Genomic DNA, 22,726 nt, shown 5'->3' on the forward strand with positions numbered 1-22,726 from the left:
GGCGCTACGAGAGGCCCGCTTTGTTGAGAGAAGAGAGCATGATGTTGTCGTGGTTTACCAAAAGGTAAACGGAGGAAATTAAAGAAAATTATTGTGATTTTATAAATTAAAAACGAAAAAAATATTTAAATAAACTAGTTAATTCAAAATATCACGTGGGCACCCTCCACGTGTGATAGAAAATTCGTCTAGTCAAAGGAAAGTTCGATCGGGAAAACCAATAAAATGACTTATTGAGGGTGCTGTTCAATTCGTTGAACTGAACTGGGGGGCTGAAAATCAACTGTAGAAAATTTTGTTCAAATAAAAATTAAAAATATACCAAGTCAATCAAGGCTAGCGCCAAGAATACCACAGTTCTACCACAGACTCCAAGGCTATATGGCCATATAACATGCGCACTATGGAAAATCTTCCCAAGTTCCCAGGTTTTTGATATTATCATTTTTTCAAATGCAGCACGTGTTTCTTGCTCCTTGGACGCAACCCATTCTATATTAGTTCTATAAGTTTTCTTCAGAGCAGACGATGTTGGTGCGATTGCTTCCTGTGTTGATCGTAACGACCGCTCTACTGTTTCAAGTCTGAGAATTTGTTGCATCCTACAAAAACTCTTTTGACGGTAATGCATTGCAAACAATACTATTACTTTTTAGTTGTTTAAGGTTGCGTGCTTTTTGTAAAATTAATCAATGAACTGAGTATCTTTTGTTAAAGCAACTGAATTCTGGTTTGCTGCATTTTTTGAAAACAGATGCGGCCATATTTTTGAGACGTACTATCAGATATGAACATTCCCCATCCTGTTTTCGCGGTCCGTTTCAATGCCTCAAAGCTGCTGTGGCCGTTACAAATAATACGAATTTCTTACACAAAATATAATTAAAACCACAAAACTCCTTTCATAACCCATTTCTAAAATACAGGATGGCAATGAACAATCACAGTTAGCATCAGGTTTTAACGAAATCTAAGGAATGGTGCTTCCATTTCCACACTTTTTGATACAATATCCGGCCAGGTGTTTCCTCTGAGCAACCATTCGTGAACTTCTTCACGTCCCTCGGATCATTTACGCTCTCTAGGCTGTATTTAACTGAAATAACTAAGAACTAAAATATTGTACTGATATGCAAATGAATAAAAATGATTCAAGCCGTGACACAAACCTTCGAGCGTTTCATCGATGAAAACGAGGGTTGATCGATTTTTTTTACCGGAGCACATTGGAGACCATTCAAACTTTCTTTACAAAACAAAATCACTCACGGCACACTATTTAAAACCGAATAACAATAAACTTTATTTGATTTGCTTGTTGGCTGGCTGCTAATAGTTTACTTTGAATTTCGTTTGACTATATCGGGTTCCCCTCCGTCCTGTCACCCCTTCATCAATCATTCAACTCCGCATGGTTGCGCTTGCTGGTTGGCTGTCTTCTGCGCGTCCACCTTGCACGGCGTGACTCACGATTTATACGATTAAAACGATTGTCCAGCAGCCACACTCATTACATACATACACACACACACGCACACACACACAGACACACATGCACAAATATACACTAATGCCGAATCGGTACCGAAATTGGCCAGACACTGTCCCCAGCTTCCACCGGATGGATGCAGCAGTTTTTTTTGTGATGCCGGCGCAATCATTTGTTTGTTCCCTACTAAATAAATATCATCACAACGGGTTGCACAGTTTTCTTGTCCTCTTGTTTGTGGCCGCGTCACCGCAACAAAATGGCGAGCACGAGTGTCTAAGTCCCTAAGAAGTGGTCGGCGCGTGGCCTTTAAACGCGCCTATATTATCGTGCGTGATCATCATCTCTCTACTGTTCTTCAGACGTACTCAGTAACAAAGGAGGCTACTTTCTCTCTCTTTCTCTCTAGTAGATACATAAACGAGTTCTAGAGACCCCAGGGCTACTAAGATGGAAGAGGAGGAGGACGATAAATCATTAAAAATAATTAATTGATTTACTAGTATAAATGAAATTTGTAAGACACAATACTAAACTAAATCAGCAAATATCGCGAGAATAGTAATCGTATAAGGATGACGACGGTTAGCAAACTAAACATTACATTTCACAGCACCGCTACCAGCCAGTCCGCTTCTAGTCAGCCATCGGCCCCGAGAGCACGGCTGAGCTACCGCCCTTCACCAACGGGCACAATGGATGGATGGGATCGGGTACAACAGCTGCTTCTGCTGCACACATACGCGATATGCGGATGATGCTACCATCCGAGCTACTAAAGTGGCACACGCTTTCTTCTCGCAGCAACAAACTCATCGAGCGGTTCTAGGAGATACTTTTGATCACGATCACCATTCTTACACGTGCACATACAGGTACACGCTACGGTTACTGTCTAATTCCTGTCATCACCATATGGTCCTGCTGCTGCTCTTCCTGTTGTTGCTGGGACTGCGGTGATTGAGAAGAGCACGGTTCATGTAATACGGACCCACTACTACTCGAGGGGACCGCAACCGCCGTCACCACCGTCGTCGACGTCGTCGTTTCCATGCAGCTCTTATTTCGATGCTTGACCGTTCCGCCGGAAGACGAAGAACTGCTGGTCGCTACCGCTGCCATCGTCGCCCGTTGATTGAGCTCCGATTTGTTCTTCTCCAAATATCTGCAAACGACACCAAACGAGAACGATTATGATACTAATGACGATATCAAGGACCCTTGTTGATTCCCATTACCTTCTTCGTGCTATGGCCACCAGTTGCTCCTTGCGTCGCTGCAGGATCTGTTCCCGCTCTTCGGGACTCTTAGAAAACCGAACACCGAACGGAAACGATCCTCCCATCAATGGTGGTTCCTCCGTGCCACAACTATCGTCACGCAACAGTGTGTCTGTGCAGCCAAAGATTTTGGTGCCCCGTTCCACTTCGTAACCGGCGGGAGAAACCGGAGACGATAGTGACGACGACGATGGCGACGAAGACGGTGACGACGACGAGGATGGGGATGGTGATCCGGACGATTCGGAACTAACCGGTGTTGGGTCGTCCGTGGCCGAAGCAGGATAAAACTCATCATCCTCTTCGTGCTGATCGTGCTCACCGTGCTCCAGTCTAGCACGTATGCCGGTACCGTACGGGGAATCTGGCACACCGAGCAGTCCATCATCCTCTCCTTCATCTTCGAACGGCGAAGACATACCACCAGCACCACCATTACCGCTCGGTATCACTAGCCGACCATCCAGAATATTATCGATCGTTACCTCGATCGACCGCGACACTTGCAGATCGGCGATCAGCACCGAGAGCGGATAGCGCGGGAACATCTCCTGCACGTGGCGTGCCATGTTGCGCACCTGGGACGTATGGTTGGCGGTGGCCGCCGTTAGCGGGATCGTATCGATCCCGGGCCGCAGCATATTGTTGATGTGCGTCACCTCGACGGAGAAGTTTGGCAACCAGGACACGTACCGAGAGCCGTTAAAGTGAAAGAAGTGGTTGTTGGCCGTCCGGCCACCACCCATCGCCGTCGGTTCCTGGTCGTCGATGCGGATATCATTTGGCAGCAGCCCGGGACTGCCGACCCCTCGGCCACCCGGTCCAACTCCATGCTGGTGCACACTCAGGGCGAGCCGACAGGTCGGACAACTGGTATCCTGTTCGAGCCACGACTGCAAACAAGAACTGCAAGATACAAACAAGCGTTTAAGTAAGTTGATAGTCGTATGAGAAGCCGTGCCTTCGATACATACTTGTGGAACAGATGGCTACACGGGAGCTTACGGGCAGTTTCCATCTTCTCCCAACAAATGGCACAATTGTCCGAGTTTTGCTTCAAATCTTCGATCGTCGCCAACGGGTAGCTCTTCTCCATGTGCTTCAACACCCATAGGTAGTTCCGGTGCTTCTTGATCTTTCGCTGGATCTCGTTGAACAGATAGCGCAGCTGCATGATGATCACCAGGCTGGCCATCGACAGGAAGATGTTACTCCACAGCAGCATATGCATGTGATGCAGCAGATCGACCGCCAGAGCCGCCATCTCGAACGACAGCTCGAAGTAGTACGCCACCGGACCACGCTTGTCCCACGAAATTGCTGAAGTGATCGGGCGCAGGCAAAAGACATGAAGAACATTAACTATTGGGCTTGCCAGAGTGGGGAAATGAAGTGAGGGTTAGTCACGTGCCATCTGCTACTTACATTCACTACCGATGCGACCCTGACGCATATCGTGTAGGAACATGCCGTATCGTATCAGCACGTGCAGGGTTCGTATCGCGAGCAGGATGCACTGTGAAGTAGAGTAGGCAGGAGGAAGGAGGGATAAATTAACAACAGTTTGGTAATCTAGTAGGCTCCTGCCGATACAATTTCGAGATGGCAGTTCGCATAAAGATAGATCCCGTGGTTTTAATAAGAACTTTTTTCCAATAAATATTACTTGAAAGTCGAAAACATGATGAAAAGTGGTATGAGCACAGATTGAACACACTAAAGTGCTCACCACAGTACAGTGTGTCCACCAAGAGGAGCACTCTTCAATTTGATTCTTCCACCCATCACGACGAAACGACGGAACTCCACACCAAGCCAACGAAGGCCACAGCACAACACACGTTGCTGTGCGGTAAAACGTGGACATAAAATGTGCCGAGCAGCACGCCGTACACCGGGAATGCACGTTTTACGCTCGGCGTACCTGGCCCACACGGCGCACATTGTTTTCACGAAACCGTGCCGGACGGTCGTGTGCCGGGCACGTGATTTCACCGAATAAGCGCCATCGGATGCCCAGGGTGCTCCAGTGCAGCAAGGTCAACAGGAGAAGAAGGCGGGAGGGAGCAACCGCGCCAGTGCGTGTACATTGTTCCAAGGTACGCGGCGGCGCACGCGCACCTCGTGGTGACGATACTATCGGCAATGGCGATCGGGAATCGCGGGCGCCTTGCCTTCCACGAAGGTGATTGGGATGGTAAGTAATGCCATAAAGCGTGTGGTTTGATACGATCGAATTAGCCGCACGGTTCCGGAATTGTAATACATCATTTTTTACAACCAAGGAAGGCGAAACACAGAGATGCGGTCAAAAGAGATTTGACAACCAAGGGCTACTACAATCGTAGACTAGACTTGGGGTTGCTTGCCGTTCTTGCTAGCATCTCCCGAGCAACGATTGGTATACAGTAGGCAACACTGGAAGTCCTTCGACTTGCATGCACACAATGAGTATTCGTTCCTGGAGAAGGGAATTCTGGTTTCCATATGGGAAAGGGGCTTACACACACATAAAAAAAACTCCGATCCAGAATCGCAAACTGTCCCCCTTTTGAACCAAGGAAGAAACAATAATATATTACGGCCGACCAGGGTCAGAGGGAGCGCCAGGTAAGTACAGACATTCACTCACTCGCGATCTGTCATGACGCACAAAACCATGGTCACGGTCATTCTTAGTAACCGGATCAGTGTGCCAGAGACTGGCAGCGGAACTCAAGAGCAGCACATCAACCACAGCGAGCAGCTTTACTGCATCAAAACCGAACCGAACCGAGTAAAGAGCAAAATCGCTCTTTGGTACGCTTAGTACATGGCAGATTTGCGTGCCGGCCATGGCCATCGAAAGAAGCACGCGGGTACCTGTGCGGGAGGAGGAGGAGGAGGAGGAGGAGGAGGGGGGGGAGGGTCCTTAAAGGGTGCGCCGCTTTGTGAAGTCATATATTGGACACGCACATGCAACACAGACAATACTAATCAGGCATACTAATAAGGTTTTGCCCCCCGCGACATGAGGACGCGTCAATTCGTCGTCGTCATTTGAATTCGCATTGAATGCTACGCTTTGTGCGTACTGCTGGTGGAACCTACCTGACGGTAGCCACGCAGCCGGCCATGTTCTAGATGCATACGTGCGATCGTGCGTCACCACCCCGGCCGGCTTTACACACGCTTTAGACCAGTTCCAGTTCCAGAGACACACGATACGGTAGCGATTCGCTATAGGGGCACGCAAAAGGGGGTGCGCGCTAGTGGTTACGGGGAATTCGTGTTTTTTCCTATAAGCATTGACATTGAGTCATCGAGGTCTTATACCTTACGTTACGATCACGCCATTGTGTTCAAGCGTTTTGCATGCATGCATGCATCGACTTATCGATGGAATCCGATGCATTCGATTGATCCTCCCTCTTGTGAGTCAGTAGGTCGGGGTAGTCGGTAGAAACCCATACGCATTTGTACGTCACTTTTCACTTCCACTCTGTCCAATGTGACAGTCTACCAATGGTCCTTGACGTCTCTCTTGCCTTGAGGACGAACGCAACCATCGGGCCTGGCCGAGCCGGGCCAGGGTGTCACGTGTTGTGCTAGTACCCTTCGTGTACTTTAATGTTGGTACGGTACCCACCCGTGTGAAGTAACCTTCATCAGCGCACCGGAGCAATTCGGATTCAGTATTCGTTCCGCCAGTTACCGTTTGTTTCGCGTCGCGTTGGCTGTTTAAGGTCCCTTCAATTAGCGTCACTTTGGGCCAGTAGTACTTGGCCGAAGCAGAAGAGCCGAAGCTACATGTCACTCTGCATCGCATTGAAACGTCGCAGTGAACGTCGCGCAATGGTGTATGTACCAGCCGGTGGTGATGCTACTAGCTAAAGTTCATACAACCAGACTTGTCCTTGAGAGCGACCCGCGGTCGGAACAGCAAAACGGACAACGAATTCCAAATTCCCCCGAATGCCTAATTTTTGCAAACACAAACTGTGAACACCTGTTCTGTTGTAGATGGATGGACGGCAGTGTCACAATACAATGGGACCATTAGGGTGTGCAAAAATGTGAACCGGAGCGACATAAATATTACCGGCTTATCGCAACGGGCCGACCACGTGAGAACTGGAAAGGTGGAAACACCCTTCACAACACGCGTTCCATGTGGGCGATAGTATAGAAGCTTCCATTGTTTAGTAGGCCTGGTTTGGCTTCTTCTTAGATCAACACGGCTACCCTGTGCTTGTCGACCTTCTCAGTTTCGTTGTCCCAGCCATAAACCATTCCCAACAGACGATTCAGGGACACGTCGGCAAGTAGATGGTTGTTGAAAGAAGGTTACGTAAGAACTTCTCATCCGGGAACGATCATTATGCGTGTTCAAAACAGGAACGAAAGAATAGCTTCCTGGAACCGTGCAGTGCAGTGCCAGGGTGATGGCCTTGTAACCTAGTTACCAGTTGAATGATTGACTGACTGACTGACTCGCCAATGGCCTCGTCAACGCAGGCGCTGATTGACGATGCGATGCACTCACACACACCCCTTGACCTCTGTGTTGAATCGCAACTTACCTCAGCCGACATGAAGGCAAACGTGTTGAAGCTAGCGACGAAGATGCCGACACCGATCGAGATCACCACCATGAGCCCGGCCAGCGTCAGGATCGCACCGAGTAGCGACAGTAGCCGGAAATGGGACCATCCCGGTGTCGTCGGGGAGAAGGATAGCTATAGAACGAAAGAGAGAGAGACAGATAAAGGGAGAGAAATATTAATACGAACAAGATGCACAAGAAGACAAGAGGCCATGCAACTTGGAGCGTGTCTGGACGGCCGCAGTTCACGGTTGAAAGAAGGCACACGCACTGGAATGGAATCGTTGACTCCTCGCCTCGCTCGGGAGCTATCCCAGCCCCCATGTCCAGTTCAACGCCCTTCGGTTGCGCCTTCAAGTGCAACAAACCGTGAGGCCATTAGCCGCTCCCATCCATGACGTTCATGGCGTTCTGGAGGCACAATTGAAGCAGGTACATTCGCGGTGTAAATAAAACCAGCCGGAGAATAGCCGATGATATGGAACGGAGACGGAAAGGTGTAGGATCCATTCCGAAGTAGAAGTATTTCCAATTCCTAGCTCTCGTATATACCATTCACCGTACCTTCACCTTGTATGTGGTTCTCCTTTCATTTCCCGGCGTGACATGTTTTATGGAACAGATCCAACCAATGTTTGTGAGATGGGCCAGAAGCTGCCGGTCGGCTAGCCGTTGTTACTCGAGTCGAGACTGGTCCAAAACCGGTTAAACAAGCTACTTTACTTTGGCCGGAGTTTTGCTTAGCACACGCCAGCTTATGGGTGACTAGTGCTGCTTCGAGATTACCAATTTGTACCTAGAACGCGCTCGCTCACAACATTAGCCGGGAGAGTACGCCATGAAACAAAGTTGCTTGCCCGAGAACTGCATACCTGTGGGTGTAGAGGAGCTGCTAGCTTCCTAGTAGTAAGTTGTGCTTTCTGTAGTGCTTCTCCCGAAGAAAAGTAGTAGAACTGGTTCTAGGCATTCAGCAACTAGGTAATAAAGTATTTCAACAGAGAATTACTTCCGACGTAACCAACGCCACAGAAAGGCTGCAACAGAACATCAGAACAGACTACTCTGATGTTACCGAGGCAAATGTCAATATCAAAGCGAAACCTAACCTTCAAATATTGCGAAATTTATCACTGGTGTATCCATACCGACAGACACCGGCGATCTAGATGCAAATATCGATGCCGGATTTCAATGGTACACCAGGTAACCGAACACACCTTGCGTTGTCTCCGATAACATGCGAGCTGTTAGGCGCACTAGGCGCACTCTGGCTGTCATTGTGCCGCCACGCGATACTCTTACACTTTGTGCCCTCGCCGCGGAATATGTACCCATACCCACCATGCTGCCCGTCCTAAAGCCATGCATAAATATGCATAACAAGAAAAGGGTGGCCCCCTCTGCTTGCTATCCATTAGAACCACACTAGAAGCCCCATCACCGTGGTCGTGGCCCTGGGTCGTACGCCATTGCTAATCACTTACATCGCGCTGAACCTGAACCTCCGCCTGGCCCCAGACGCAATCGTTTTTTCGACCGGCTGTCTACACACCGTCCTTAGCGCTATTTACGTTACCTTTAGGCGTAACAAAACCTTAGAACGTTCTAACCTTGTCTCAAGGCGACAAAACAAGCTGGGAGAAAGAGAGAGAGAGAGAGAGAGAGAGAGAGAGAGAGAGAGAGAGAGAGAGAGAGAGAGAGAGAGATCGAAAGAGCAAAAACAAGTACTACGCTCCAGTCACACACTCACTCACTTGTCAGCTTAAGCTAGTAAGCACCCGAGTGCGCGCCGTATCATGCCCGTGATCAACTCGTGCTCCACCTGCCTTCGTCAGAGCCAAAAGCTCCCCGGGTACCCCCGGCGTTAGGTTCAAGTCGTACCAGGTTCGACAACGACGACGATGATGACGATGATGATGAGTTATGTCAGAGATCACTTCACTCAACGTTGTCCCCTTCCGTGCGTTACCTGGCCACCCTTATCCTACACACAATCACACACACATGCACTCAGTACTCTTACAGTCAATAGCTAGATCGATCAATTACACGGCAGGTTGAAACGACTCGTAACAGGTCACTCGTGACCCCCGCTGCTCTCGATGAGTTCGAAATCGGTTCGCTAGCATAACGCGGAAGTAGCCAACAGCTGGAAAAGGGACCAACCAAAGGTAGGGTGCGCGTCTGCGGTGCTATGCCACCATATGGCCTTACACAAGGGACACGAGCACGAGTGGCGTTATCACGTTGTTCAAGGAGCACCACCTTTTTCTGGTACAGTATACGCCGTGTCCTTCAATGAACTTTTTATGTTTCCACTATTATTCCTTTCTGTTTGCGTCATGGCCACGGTCACCACCATCATCGGTGATGGTGTCGCTCCGAAAATATCATTGAAGGATGTCCACAATACAAGATAAGCCCGGTTGAGACTCTCGCCGGCAGTCTCTCGCCAACAGTTCATCATCAATCATCACGCCGCGACCGGCATACCGACTTCCCGGGCTTCTCCTTATCGTTGACAATTCGTTGATAAATACCCGTAGATAACATTTTCGGGGATGGCAGACAACCTATACAAGGTGTAAAGCACACGGTTGGCGGGATAGAAAGTTTCAGACAGCATTCATACGATCAGCGACCGTTCCATAGTTGTTTTCTCCAGACACTCATAATTGAGGAAATGTTGTCTTTAGTCTGGGTCGACCGCTCTAAGCACGACCTAACCGAAGCAGACTCGCGGTATAAACAAGGTACTTGGAGCAAACAGAGCCCCACACTTAATGGCTCTTTGGAGGCGTCAAACATACTAAAGTGCGTCAAGCGGCGATCCGCAGACACTCACAAGAGGAAAGGAGGAGATAATAATTGGTTCCCTTCACCCCCACATGAGCCATTCGGAGTATTGATGTGTCCGCCCCCCTCTTACGAATGCCACCGCGTGCCAGCTGTAGAACCTGTTGCAACACAATTGCGTGGCGCAGCGCTCCTCGCTCCGATTTCGCTCCGGTCTTTTGTTCCGGATTGAAACAATCGGAAACGTGCCGTTCTCTATTAGAGCAGATTGAGGGCGCGCCCTGAGGCCGATTGGCCCGACAGTCGAGCGTATGCTAATTCCAGTTAATGCCGGTTCGCTTCGTGTCTTTCACCACACCATGCAAAAACCCTTTGCAGTGCGCGCGTCATCCAACCAACGAGACCTCCTCCTCTCTCCGTCCCGACGGGAATGGGATTCTCTGCGGGATGGTAATAAATCCATAAAATCCGGAGAAACGCAAGATGATCGAGACGAGGAAGGGCGAAGCGACATATATTTTTTGTATGCGACGATCGCTGCGTTGTGGTGTACCACTACTTTTTCGCACACGAGGGGATGACGAGGAGCGTGGAGGAGCACTACAAGATGAAAGTGAAAGCGAGTCCGTTTTGAGACTAGCACTCAATTACCGTTGGTCCAGGGTGGGAAGAGGGACAGGCACAAAACGTGCAAAAAGTACGACGACGACGAGTGGAGTTATGAGCGTTACCGTAAAAGTGTACGAAGTTGAGTACTTGAGAGCTGGAGCTCGGCTCAGCGTCGTCATCACGCCATCTCGCGTTCATCGTTGGTCACCAATTATCGTCGTCTCCCCCCCGGGAGGACCGGACACCATGGCGCCCGGTCAGTCTGGTGATTGCCTAACATACCCTTCTCCTCTACGCCACTTCTTGCTTCTATCTCATGCGAGATCCTTCGAGAAGGTAAGTGTCGCTGTACGCATCTACTACAACATCTCTCGCATTCGCTCTCGCTCTCTATCTCTCTCTCTCGCCCTTTTTCTGGTACTTTCGTTTGCGCCGCATCAACATCCTAATACCGCTAAGCCGGTATTTGAACGAGAAGCTTAGCGCTGTTCGATGGTCCGTCGTTATACAATTACATCGAGTAATCACCACACTTCCTTCCGGGAGAGCACACACACACCCTCCAGCGGGGAACTTTCTAATTACCCGCGAGTGTAATAAGTATGCGAGTGCCTCGAAATTGACGGATATTGAACGCTAATATTCCCAACACGCGACCGCAACAGCAATACTTACATACTCAAAGCGATCTTTGCTAAGCTGCGAGAGTAGATGAAGGAAGCCGAGCGCCGAAAACCAGGAAACCCATAGTATAACCTGTTAGAAAAGAGAACCAATTGAGAATCCCTGCGGCTGTCGATCGCTCAACCGTAATGCCTCACTTACCTCGTACAGGTACTGTACGTTAACGACGCCGAAGACGAAGATAAACTTGTAGAATATAAAGTTCCAGAACTTGTCCTTCATGTGCTGTGTAAGTGAGAGAGAGAAGCAGATACTCATTAATAGAAGTCGCGAAAACAATGACTCATCAGCACAGAGCTCTTAGCCGCCCCCCAAATTTAGTCGATACCGTGTTGCACGTTGCTTACGGTACACACTATCAGGCCATGTGTCAGAAGCGAACCTCAACAAGTGAGTCAGCGCTCCGTGGACCATTCGATTTTTTGCGCCAATTCCATATCCGATCAGTCCTCCGTACGAACGGGACTGCAAAGTAAAAGATACAAACCGAATCGAGAACCCTGGGTTGTCTGGGAGAAGGGATGTTTTTTGGCGGAATGGCGAGCATAAATTAAGCGTCAGACTCTTCGGACGGACGGACGATCGCCGAATGAGCGAGTGAGTGAGCGAGCGAACAAGCCCCGATGAAGTTTTGGGCTTTTATTGAGGCTCGCTCCGGTCATCCGCAGCTCACGACCATGAATCTCCCTCTCGGGCTCGGGCTAATTTATGATCCCTAAATATTACCCTTGGGATGGGGTGGCATTCAACCGACGGCCAAGGCGCCTGCTCCATTCGAAAGTGTCGAGGCCAACCATCGCAAAGTGGACCACCACCACCACCACGGGAGGGACACCGACGCGCGATTTCCAAGGATTCAATTTCGATTTCATCATCAGCAGCAACAGCGCTTAGAACAACATCTTGTTCGGCATCATATCAATCGACCACGGTACGGATCGGTGGGGCATCCGGTGGACCGGTTTGCGCCAACAGCCGGTATCCGCGCGGTCGGTACAAGGTCAAACTGGCGCCGAAGAATGTGTCTTGAGTTTGTGCTGCGTTTGTGTCAGCATGTTAACGGTTCGCGTTCACGATGCCTTCTGCATCAAGAACTATCCAAGTCGGTGAGCGCTGCGCGGATAGATCTTGGATCCGCAGCTCGTTAAGGTTGCACCGCGCCGGGCCCAGGGTCGATTGCCTTATCGTGCGACGCTGGGCTAACGCGCACCGATCACCTATTGATTATTCTAGCGCGCGCACACACCTAATCAGACATGGTTAATAGCCGTCCGACCGAAAGGAGTCCAACATCCGGTACCTATCTATATTCTCGTTGGGCCAGCAATTGATCCGTAAATGACGCTCCATCGATCGCTCGCTCGCTCCATTCGCTACTCTCGGCTACCATACAATCGAGAGCTCCATAACCCCCCACACAACACCATGCGTAGCGACGCGACACTCAGCACTATGCATGTGCTTCGAAGGACACCAACCACGCTTACCTGCTGTTCGGATATCCGCAGCTCACCGAAGACAAACTTTTGTATCGATTTACCGAGCAGTATCAGGCAGCAGTACGCCGTATTTATTAAGGTCTGTGGAAGAAAGAGAAATAGGGAAAGAGATGTTAAAAGAACGTCAACGGTCACTACACGATGTGCTGTCGTTTGGTACTATGTGGAGCAGATCCGCGTCACGGAACTCCGCTGGACCTGGGCTGGATTGAATCGTAAAGTTGGGTTGGATTGAGTTTCTACGATTCCAGCAAAAAAGCAAAACAACACCTCCCCGGCGGAGGGAAAGTTTCACGAAAAGACGAGAAATCGCACCACCGGCCACGGCCCACGGCATCGAGATTCGTAAAAAAAAACCTTGGGGAACCTCGGGTAGTTCCCGGGGTCTACCTCTCTTCGCGCCTTTCACTGTCGCGCGTGCTACGAGAAGGAGCAGCAGAAGGTGGTGCCCACTAAATAAACTGTCGAAGCGGTTTCCGGGGACATGCTGTTTTTGGGAAACGAAGATTGCACCTGGAGTCCAATGCCTTTCACTAAAGGGGAGCCCCCTTGTAATCCCCGGACGATCTATCATGAACCAAGTTCGCGCCCGGCGCAGCACGAGAGATTCTATCAGAAGGACAGAAGAGTGTTGCGCATGCGGTGGAACCACCCAGTGCACGAACCGGGACCGTTAGGATTTGAAATTATAATTTGAAATTTTGAAGACAGGCATCGGTTGAATCACAGACCGAAGCGCGTCGGAAAGGTCCCAAACAAAAAAACCGGGCAGCTCAAGAGAAACTCATTTGCATTCTCACAAGCCACTGCTGATGATGCGCTAATCAATGTGGCCAGGAGGCAGAGAGGATGATGGGCATAATATGTTTAGCGCCCCGTTGCGTAAGCCGTTTGGGGCATTGAAGTTCATTTTGGGCTCGACTTTCTCGATCATCTCGATCAGCGAAAGTAAGAAAGTAAGCGGTCGAGCGGTGATCGAGAACTTCCACTTCGAGCTTTGCGGTGTTTCTTCCGACTTCAACTACTTACAGGTACATACGACTTGCAGATGATGTAGGAGCTTCATTACTATCACCTATAGACCCTTACACTATTCTAGCCTTCTGAAAGTGTATATCGATAATAGTCACTGATAAGTTGCGCGATTAAGCAACTAGTACTATCTTGCCTCATTTATCTAACCAACTCCCGCCACCCACCTGGAATGTAATGCCTAATGCCGGCAATTTGTGCTAACAACTGACTGACTCGCCGCCGCCTAATGATATGCCCGCCCGGCTGATGTGTGATGCCCATAACGCACCGTAAACCTCCCTCCACTCCACATTCCGCTGCTCTGCTCGAACAAGGTGCGAACAAAACCTAATTCTACTCATTCGATGGGGCGCAACAAACTGTCTGAAACCGCCCAGATGGTGGTGTTGTGGGAACTAAGGGGTTCTGCCTTCAAAAACTGACGGTGGTGGTCTTGGGGCCTGGGTGACTGGGTCAAGGTAAAAGTGGTGCTGTGACTAAGTCGGTCCAAACCCTAGCATTAGGCGCTGATTGCTTCTAATGCGCACACTCTTTCGGGAATTGCTAACATGGCCAAGCCTTCTCCACAGCACTGCCATGAAAACTGCCTCCAAAAAAGAGTCCATTTAGGGCCAGATCCACTCAACCGATTGTGGCGATCGATTAAAAAGCGAATCAAAGCAACCAAACAACAAATAAATGAAAGAATTTATACAACCAAAATTAAAACCCTAGCATTAGCACTGATTGCTTCTAATGCGCACAATTTTTCGGGAATTTAGCAAACTTGGCCACGCCTTCAAAACACGCCACCGTAAAAGCTTTCTCCCCAAATTTGGGTCCCGTTTTAGGCCAGATGAACTCAACGGATTGTGACGATCAATTAAGAGCTAAATAAAAGCAATCAAATAACAACTAAGTGCAAGAATTAATCCAACAAAAAAAAACCCTAGCATTAGGCGCTGAACACTTCTAAATGTGCACAATCTTTCGGGAATTGTTAACTTGGTCACACCTTCAACAAGTGCTGCACTAAAAACAGCCCTCCCAAAATATGACTCCCTTTTTAGGCCAGATCAAATTCAACGGATTGTGGCGATCGATTAAGAGCCAAATTAAAGCAACCAAATAACAACTAAACGAAAGATTTCATCCAACCAAAAGTAAAATAAAGGAAAACAACATTTCAACTCGACAAGACCCCCCCCCCCCACACCACGCGCCTACCCCTCAAAAATACATCGACGATTTGGTTTTTTGCACGGCCACCCACCTTTTCTAACCTTCAATATCAGCTGTTCCCCGTAGCCGGCCGTCTATGTGTTGGCGGGCGAAGGTGGTCCTCCTCAAATTTATAGATATTGAAGGAAACTCGTCCCCGGGGTTGTCCGGTTCAGGGAGGGAGCACACGGGGACCTGTTCCAAATGCCACCAGATCTCCTCGTTTTGTGCAAGGTGGAGGCTGTGGTTCCGGAGCTGCTGCTGCTCCAAACCATTCCGCACCCAGATAGTTTACTGCCTTCACGAATGGATGGAGGCCGGTAATCGAGAGCCAGGACTGACTGATCGTTCGGGCGGACAGACAGACAGACATGTCTCGATGAACTTGACAGTGAAACAGAAGGTTCAACACGACGCGAATTCTGCACTGCCAGTGCTCCGCGAGTGGGTCTCATCATCTCATGGGCGCTTTTCTATGCACGTCAACTCCAAAACGAGTTTCTTGCAATGAAGACAAAAGGGTAACAGCACCGTTTCTACCTGAAGAAGGATGCGATCGATCGATCACTAATAATAATTCTCTCGATTCTCGGCCTCGAACGAAACGCAAAGCTACAGCTCCAGCCAGCTGCCGGGGCCAGGCCAGCACAAAACGCGTTTCTCAAGGTCGCATCGCAGCAAAGTGTCGCGGCAATGTGCCACTTCACATTCGTTTTTCGTATTTTCCTTTCTACACATGCCACACGCTCATGCGTACGGTGGTAGCTTCGGTTTCCTCGTAGACCGATAAGCAAGACACAAACGAAAAAAAAACGCGGAAATTGCTTTTTGGTAGATAGAACCGTCGCATTGTGTACTTTGCTATTCAGGGAGCAAATAGCCATCGCCGCTGCCGCTGCCGCTGCCGCCGCCTGCGGGCCGAGAGCTAGAGCTAGAGCCTGCGGCCTCACAGAATCCCGGAAGCACTCGTTAGCACCACTTGGCGCGTGTATCTTTGGTGCGTTTACATTATCGTTTGACCAGTGGCGACGGTGGCGGTGACATCTTCACACACACACACACATTATGGCTCCATTAGCATACACGCTACAGTACAATACCATAGCGAGGAGACGCGGGATCAGCCAGTCAGCAAACAGCGCAGCTTACTTTACATTACTCGCCTCCTACACGTTGGTATCAATTTACTTACCCAAATGCAAAATGGTTCCATGGCCATAAAGGTGGCCGTATCCTTGAGGTAGGCACCGAACGTTCTCGTATCGTTAACGATCGACCATCGCTCATGCTCATCGTCCTCCTCATCCTCATCCTCCTCCTCATCCTCCACTTCATCCTCGACCTGTTCGTTATCACTGGTCGCGTGCTCTGCTGCTCCATGGTCCGCTGCATCGTCTTCAGCAGCGGCATCACCGCGCAGCATTTGGCGCGCTTGATCGGGCAAATCGGCGGCTGCCAGTATCTTCTCCTCTAGCGATTCGATCTCCGCCGCCGATAGTATTGATGCTCCGGCAGTACCGGCACCAGCCGATGCATCGAGTTTGCCACCGGCTCCTTCGAGACCGGTTGCTGCTCCTGGCCCGGCTCCTGTTGTTGCTGCGGCCGCGATAGCAGCAGCGGCCGCGGTCGCCGGTGACATTCCTTCGGTGGATCCCGTTGAATCCGTCGTCATCGCTGACGACGTTAGGTTCGTGTGTGCTCGCCAGTTTGGATCGCTGGTCATGATGAGGGCATAGTAGAGGCAGGCGGACATCATCAGCACCGTGAAGCTTGTGTACAGCCGCACCGAAGGCAGCACGATCAGTCCGTTCAGTACGACCGGCATTTTGGATTCGGTTTTTTTGGGGAAGCTGAAGAGCGCTCGAATTGTCGTCACTACGCCAAAGTCCTGAAATGGAAGAGAATGGAAGAGAACAGAATATTATAGACCGATTAGAAACAAGCGAGTCGTTTGATCAGTTAATTTTTGTTGTGCGAATTTCTTCTTGTGCTAGCTTCTTCCACCTTTTGGCACCATGTGGATCCCCCCAAACCGGACCCAATGCATGGAACGAACGCCAGCACCAATTCCGGGCCACCAGAAAGGCTTTTAGGCCGAGAGTCCATCTATAAGAACCACACAGATGTCGCCACGCCTCGTAAATGTCGTGCTCTTAGCTGACCCCCGGTCAGTAGACGAACTTGCAGAGTGACACACTTCACCACAAAACAGACACCGAAGAAAACACAAGACAAAACTTGTTTTGCAGCCGACGTCAAACCGCGTGCTTTAAAGATCGCTTATCAAAATTTTTGGGACGAATGTCAACCGTAGCGGGGCGTCCTCGTGCAACCAGCCGGCCGCAGTTTTCTTTGCGTTGGAAAAAAGCGGCAAACGTGATCGTGAGAAGCGATCTTTGGGCCGGTTTCGTAGATCGGAACTGAAGCCAAGCATTCCCTAGCAGAAGCCAGAGTGACCTTCAAACCAAAAAGCCATTTTGGACATAAAGGAGTAGGAGACGCGGCCTACAGTGGGTCATTGTACGGAGGTCATCTATGCCGGCGCAACCGGTGGAATTAAGTCCATTTACTGGACGCTTGGTGGGTGTCAATCAAGATTGCTCGTTATCCAGAATGAGGAACAAAGAGAGAGAGAAAGACCATTCAACAGTGGTGATCGCAACGATTCTCACTGGACGATGGAAGCTGGAATTTTAGACCACCTTCATAGTAATGATAGAAAAATGCGCCTTTGAGACTTGTTCCCTGTCTAAAGGGACAAAATCCTCTTATGCTCCTATTATACCTTTTCGAAAGGACAAATGGGGTGTTCTGGGATATGGGTATCCAGCTTTGAGACTAGAATGATGGCAAAGGACTTTTTTTTTCAAAATTGCTCGACACAGAATAAAATGATTCATTTGCCGAATCCGGGCGACCACAGCCTGGAGAATAATAATATTCGAGTTACTAATTCGAATACGCCTCTAGTAATACGCTCTTCGCGGAGAACTTAAAGAATAGACTCCTAGGGAAATCTCAGGGATCTAGAAATCATTGGACATTAACCATTAATTGGGATGAAATCGACATCACTGACCGCGAAATACGTGAAGAAGATGAACTTTCCTTCGTAGATACCGAGGACGGCTTAAGCTATTCTCCTGTTTCTCCGACGCTTTACGTCAGGTTTGATCCGTTGAACCGGTTTCTCGAGAAGTAACGTACGGAATCATTGGAGAGCAACGTGAAGGCATTTAGCATCCCAGTGTACCTGGGCTAACACCCGATGTTGAACCACTACAAAAGGCTACCTCTTGTACAATAGCAAATGCTTGAACTACACGTGCTTCCAATCGACCATATCATGAGATACACGCTAACCATAGCTGTCCGTTATAATATCAATATTGATCTAGCCCAGCTTTTCCAGGCCTTTGCGATGGGTGAACGTGTTTACAGAAACAGATACCATCCATGCACCAGATCACCACACAAACCCAACCACTGTACCAATAGCTAGAGTTAGCCAGCCACCGAATGACACGTACTACACGCTTACACCTCGCCGTGTTACACATATCCGGTTCTAAGGTTCTAATTTGATTTGTAATCGACACCACCGGCCTCGGTTCGTGGTGTAAAGGTGTAAAGAAAAACCAACGGGGAAATTGGCAGATTTCTTCCACAACCACGCTGGCGCTGCGTTCCTATATCAAGGTCAACGGTGCCGGTGCCGGTTCAACAACTCCTAACGGCCCTGATGTGGTGTGGTGTGAAAAGCAGGCGGTGGAAAAGCGAATAAAAATAAAGGCAAACTGAAAAGCATTGCATTTTCCGGACGTTTCAATACGCGGACGCTCGAAGCAGCACCGTTGTGTAGATTTTTGTAGCGGTAATCTAAACCGGGTATAACCGATTCAGCGAAACACGAGGGCAATGAGCGATCTGTGCTAGAAACGAACAAAAAAAATCCCAATCCAACAGCAGCAAGTAACCATAGCATGCTTTGCGAAATTAATTTCCCTTCGAACGAGTGTGGCCCCGGGCCCGACAGTTCCAAGGCCAGCGGCACCAGTTGGTTGCTGCAAGATGCACCAGAGACTGCGTACAATGACCTATACCACCGCATAACCGGAGCTGGCACACAAGGTTTGCTGGGGTCCTCTCTCTACGGGAACCCTTTTTCCCGCGCGTATTCTTGTGCAGATCTCGCAGTCCAGAGCCCTCAAACCGGTTATACCCGGTTTGCGACTTCTCGCCCAAGCGCATAGGTGATCGTTCTCTTCCCTTGGAATGCACTCAAAAGGGGCGTATTGCGGGGCCAATCCCGTTACACTTTCTTTAAAGGAACAGCAGGAACAGCACTCTTATCGGGCGGCGCCCGCTCCCTGTCTTGTCCCCTGCGCACTAACCTGTTTTAACCGGACGAGGTGTCGATCATCGTCGGTCAATATCGATTCAAAATATCAATACGTAATCCGTTGGAACAGTCTGGTTGGATGCCAGCCAAAAGCAGGAAGCCACTAGAACGTGATGGAACTCAAATATTGCCTGCGGCCTCGTTCAGGCGCTTGCTCCGTTGCAGACACAATAGGGAAGTACAAAGGTAACACCTCGAGATAAGATAAAAGCAAACGGGGGGACTGCGTCTGTTACGGAGTGTTTTGCTCGTCGCAATCCACATGTTTACATTTCATTGTGCCTAGTCACTATTACTAGGTCGTTTGTGCGCTGATAACAGGCATAGGAAGGCATCGCGGTGCTAGAGCAGTATCTCCTCGGTGGTACGTGATGACAAAGCAAGGCAAACACACAGATTGGGGGAGGCTCAAAAGTGCGGTAAGAAGTGCGGTTTCCTCCTTCCCCTTCCTTTTCAAACTGATAACCGCTCAACTCTGTTGCAATAATCAACAAACAAACCACCAGATCGCCAGATGTGTGCTTCGACCAGCTAAGTAGTATAGGTGGTACTCCTACACCATCGTACTGTTGACCACCATGGTTTAGATTTAATATTCTCCGTGCGTACCGTATCTCCCCTGTCCCGCTGGTAAGCTGTCCACGGCGTAGTTCGCCGTCCGGGGGCGACCCAATTGAGACCGAATTGCGAAGGAGGAGACGCGAGTTGAGCGACATCCGACCGCGCGAGATCGAGCTTCCACCATCCACGGGCACAGTCTTCCTCGAAACACACACACACAATGAGAATAAAGTGAGGAACGACCCACAGCCGGTCGGACAGGGAGAATGAAAAATATATTTTGTTTATACCAAAAATAAAAACGCCCCATCTGCGAGTCCCTGGTGAGCCCGGCCTCTGCAAACACCCACCTAGCGACCAAGTGGCGGGCGTAAGAGGTAGCGCGAGGATGCGGATTGGTAAATATCGTGGCGTTTATGGCGAAATGCGCTGTCTTTGCAGCGCGACAGGCCGGTCTGTTTGCTGCAGCTGCAATGCAGAACAGAGAGACTGCCACAAACTGCGCAAACCCTCAACAAACGCTGCGAGCGCTGCGCTAGCGAAAGAGCAACGAACTGGGGCAACACGATACGGCGAGGCGTGCATCTTCACAAGGAGCATCTTTAAGATTGATGGCTAAGCAAACAGTACATCGTCAGACAGGCCAGACCAGGCCACCATTATCGATCCAATCAGCCCGACAGCCCGCCATGCAGGCATGTACAGGCCTATCGCAATCAATCAATATCAATCAATATGCGTGATTAGGCTCTACAATGATAGGATGCAGATTAGTAGTAAGTCCCAGAACCCAAAAATACGACGCAAACCGTCACTTGCCTTTCTCTTGTTGCTTAGATCCGCACGCTGCTCTTGTACCGCTGGCTAAGATGCACAACCGTATGCCGTTTTGTTTGACAGTTTTGTGCTCGTCCTTGCACAGACAGACACGCACGCACGCACGCTTTCTTTCTCTTTCTGTCACTTTGCGTTGCGTTGGGGATTCACCGCCCTTCCTTTCACTGAGCGATCGATTAAGGACATTCGCCTGCGCGTCGTTCCTTCCCACTCCACTTCACTTGACCTGACCACACGGAACACACGCTGGTTGTTGGGCTTTCAAGCTGGTTTGACGGCTCCTCTCCTGCTGTCGAGTGCCGGTGTGCTCATCCTTTCCGCCTCGTTGCACCTTGGAGAAGGGAGATTGGAATCGATCGCACTTTTGTCGTTTTACTAGTCTGCCTATCCTGCATGCCTGCCGCCCGTTCGCTAACCCAGCGCGAAACGGGGCCAACACGACCAACCTAGCGGCAACAGAACAGCAGCAGCACCAGCACCAGCTTACTACGTACAAAAATAGAACAAACGAGATGATGATGCTTGTGGTGCTGCTGCTGCTGCTGCTGATGCTGATGATGATACCTGCAAAGCACGACGACGACAACACAAACAACCACCCCGCCTGACGATGGTGCTCGTCGTCGGTCAGTGTTATCAAATGGGGCAGTTTCCGCACCAACCTTTCGCATAGACAGAAAAAGCCTCACATCACTTGCCTAGAACAATCCGATTGCACCATCCTCTGCTATCGCACACAACCACATCCCAATCTTCAGCATCACCATCAGCTGCTGCGGCTGCTGTTGCAATCGCAGCAGCCCCATCATCTCATCATCTCATCACGTTGTTACACCGAACCCCCTTCTGCAAAACGGGACTTCCACTTCCGTGTTTTCTCGGTCAAACGAACGAACGAACGACTACGAAGAGATGCTAAAAAGGGGTGGCAGCCTTTTCCACCACCCACACTGCCCGTGAACGCACACACTTGCGCAATTTAACTCGCGATAGGGCTTAATCAAACAGCTAGCAATTAATTGATGCGACAATCAAAATATTAGTCGCGAGCGACGACAAACAACAATAACATCATCTTTTTAATGCATCGCGCTATCTCTGTTACCCGCACGCACTGTTTGCTCACCTTCTGGTTCACTTTGTCACGTTCACACCCACTCGAAAGGGTTGCTAATTTGACGCGGTTTAATCGCGGTGTTCGCTCAACGAACACATCTTTCCTTCGGCAAGAAATTCCGGGAAATGCAGAAAAAAGATCGCACAGCTGCGGTTCGCAGACCTGGCGATGCGCGTGTACAAATCGGTGGTTGAATGCTCGATGAACAAGAACTGGAGGATTTTACTCGACACACTAATTGATTTACCATTGGTTAGTTGTTTTTCTGTAAAAACTATGATTAAATGATGATTTGTAGTTGAGAAAATAAAATTTAATTTGGTTATTGCGAGCATCAAAAATTTAACTTGGTGGTATAAACTACATCGGCAACAGTGTTATGCAAGAGTGTGGAAGTAATTTGCTTGTGGTTTTTAAATTTCTCAAAACCATACAAATAACTTATAAAACAAAATTACATCTTACTACATTGCACTAAAACGTTTGAAATACTCAAAAATTCCTTTTGGAATTACCAAAACCTGAATGAAACAAAATGATCAAAACGTCGTAAGATTGTGTTCCGACCTTTACCCGACTTACCAACGATTTCACGAGGAGTCAGCACTTTCAAATTTTAACGATAGTTTGAT

The 22,726-nt window shown here is 49.3% G+C and overlaps 1 protein-coding gene across 7 annotated transcripts; it reads right to left on the minus strand.

The window, feature by feature from the left end:
• Nucleotides 1-1,284: 1,284 nt before the first annotated feature.
• LOC125957916 (uncharacterized) lies at nucleotides 1,285-22,218 on the minus strand. Of its 7 annotated transcripts, XM_049690958.1 has the most exons (12): nucleotides 22,104-22,212; nucleotides 21,542-21,985; nucleotides 20,960-21,308; nucleotides 16,370-17,065; nucleotides 12,931-13,023; nucleotides 11,585-11,668; nucleotides 11,435-11,515; nucleotides 7,332-7,487; nucleotides 4,195-4,285; nucleotides 3,744-4,089; nucleotides 2,728-3,675; nucleotides 1,285-2,654 (listed from the first exon to the last, which is right to left on the minus strand). In XM_049690958.1, exons 4-12 carry the CDS (start codon nucleotides 17,000-17,002, stop codon nucleotides 2,378-2,380), a joined length of 2,709 nt encoding a protein of 902 aa, XP_049546915.1. In that variant the 5' UTR covers nucleotides 17,003-17,065; nucleotides 20,960-21,308; nucleotides 21,542-21,985; nucleotides 22,104-22,212; the 3' UTR covers nucleotides 1,285-2,377. The 7 variants fall into 7 exon arrangements, with proteins under 7 accessions (XP_049546915.1, XP_049546912.1, XP_049546914.1 ...); XM_049690955.1 differs by lacking the exon at nucleotides 21,542-21,985 and having other exon boundaries at nucleotides 22,104-22,218; XM_049690957.1 differs by lacking the exon at nucleotides 21,542-21,985 and having other exon boundaries at nucleotides 20,960-21,338.
• Nucleotides 22,219-22,726: the final 508 nt, after the last annotated feature.

This window comes from Anopheles darlingi, chromosome 3 (assembly GCF_943734745.1).
Source record: "Anopheles darlingi chromosome 3, idAnoDarlMG_H_01, whole genome shotgun sequence".
Classification (NCBI taxonomy): Eukaryota; Metazoa; Arthropoda; class Insecta; order Diptera; family Culicidae; genus Anopheles; species Anopheles darlingi.

Coding starts and splice junctions, on each gene's coding strand:
- LOC125957916 (XM_049690955.1), bottom strand. CDS start 17,002: ATGCCGGTCGTACTGAACGGACTGATCGTGCTGCCTTCGGTGCGGCTG. Junction 11,516..11,584: donor ACGTACAGTACCTGTACGAG/GTAAGTGAGGCA, acceptor CTTTTCTAACAG/GTTATACTATGGGTTTCCTG. Junction 3,676..3,743: donor TGTAGCCATCTGTTCCACAA/GTATGTATCGAA, acceptor TGTATCTTGCAG/TTCTTGTTTGCAGTCGTGGC.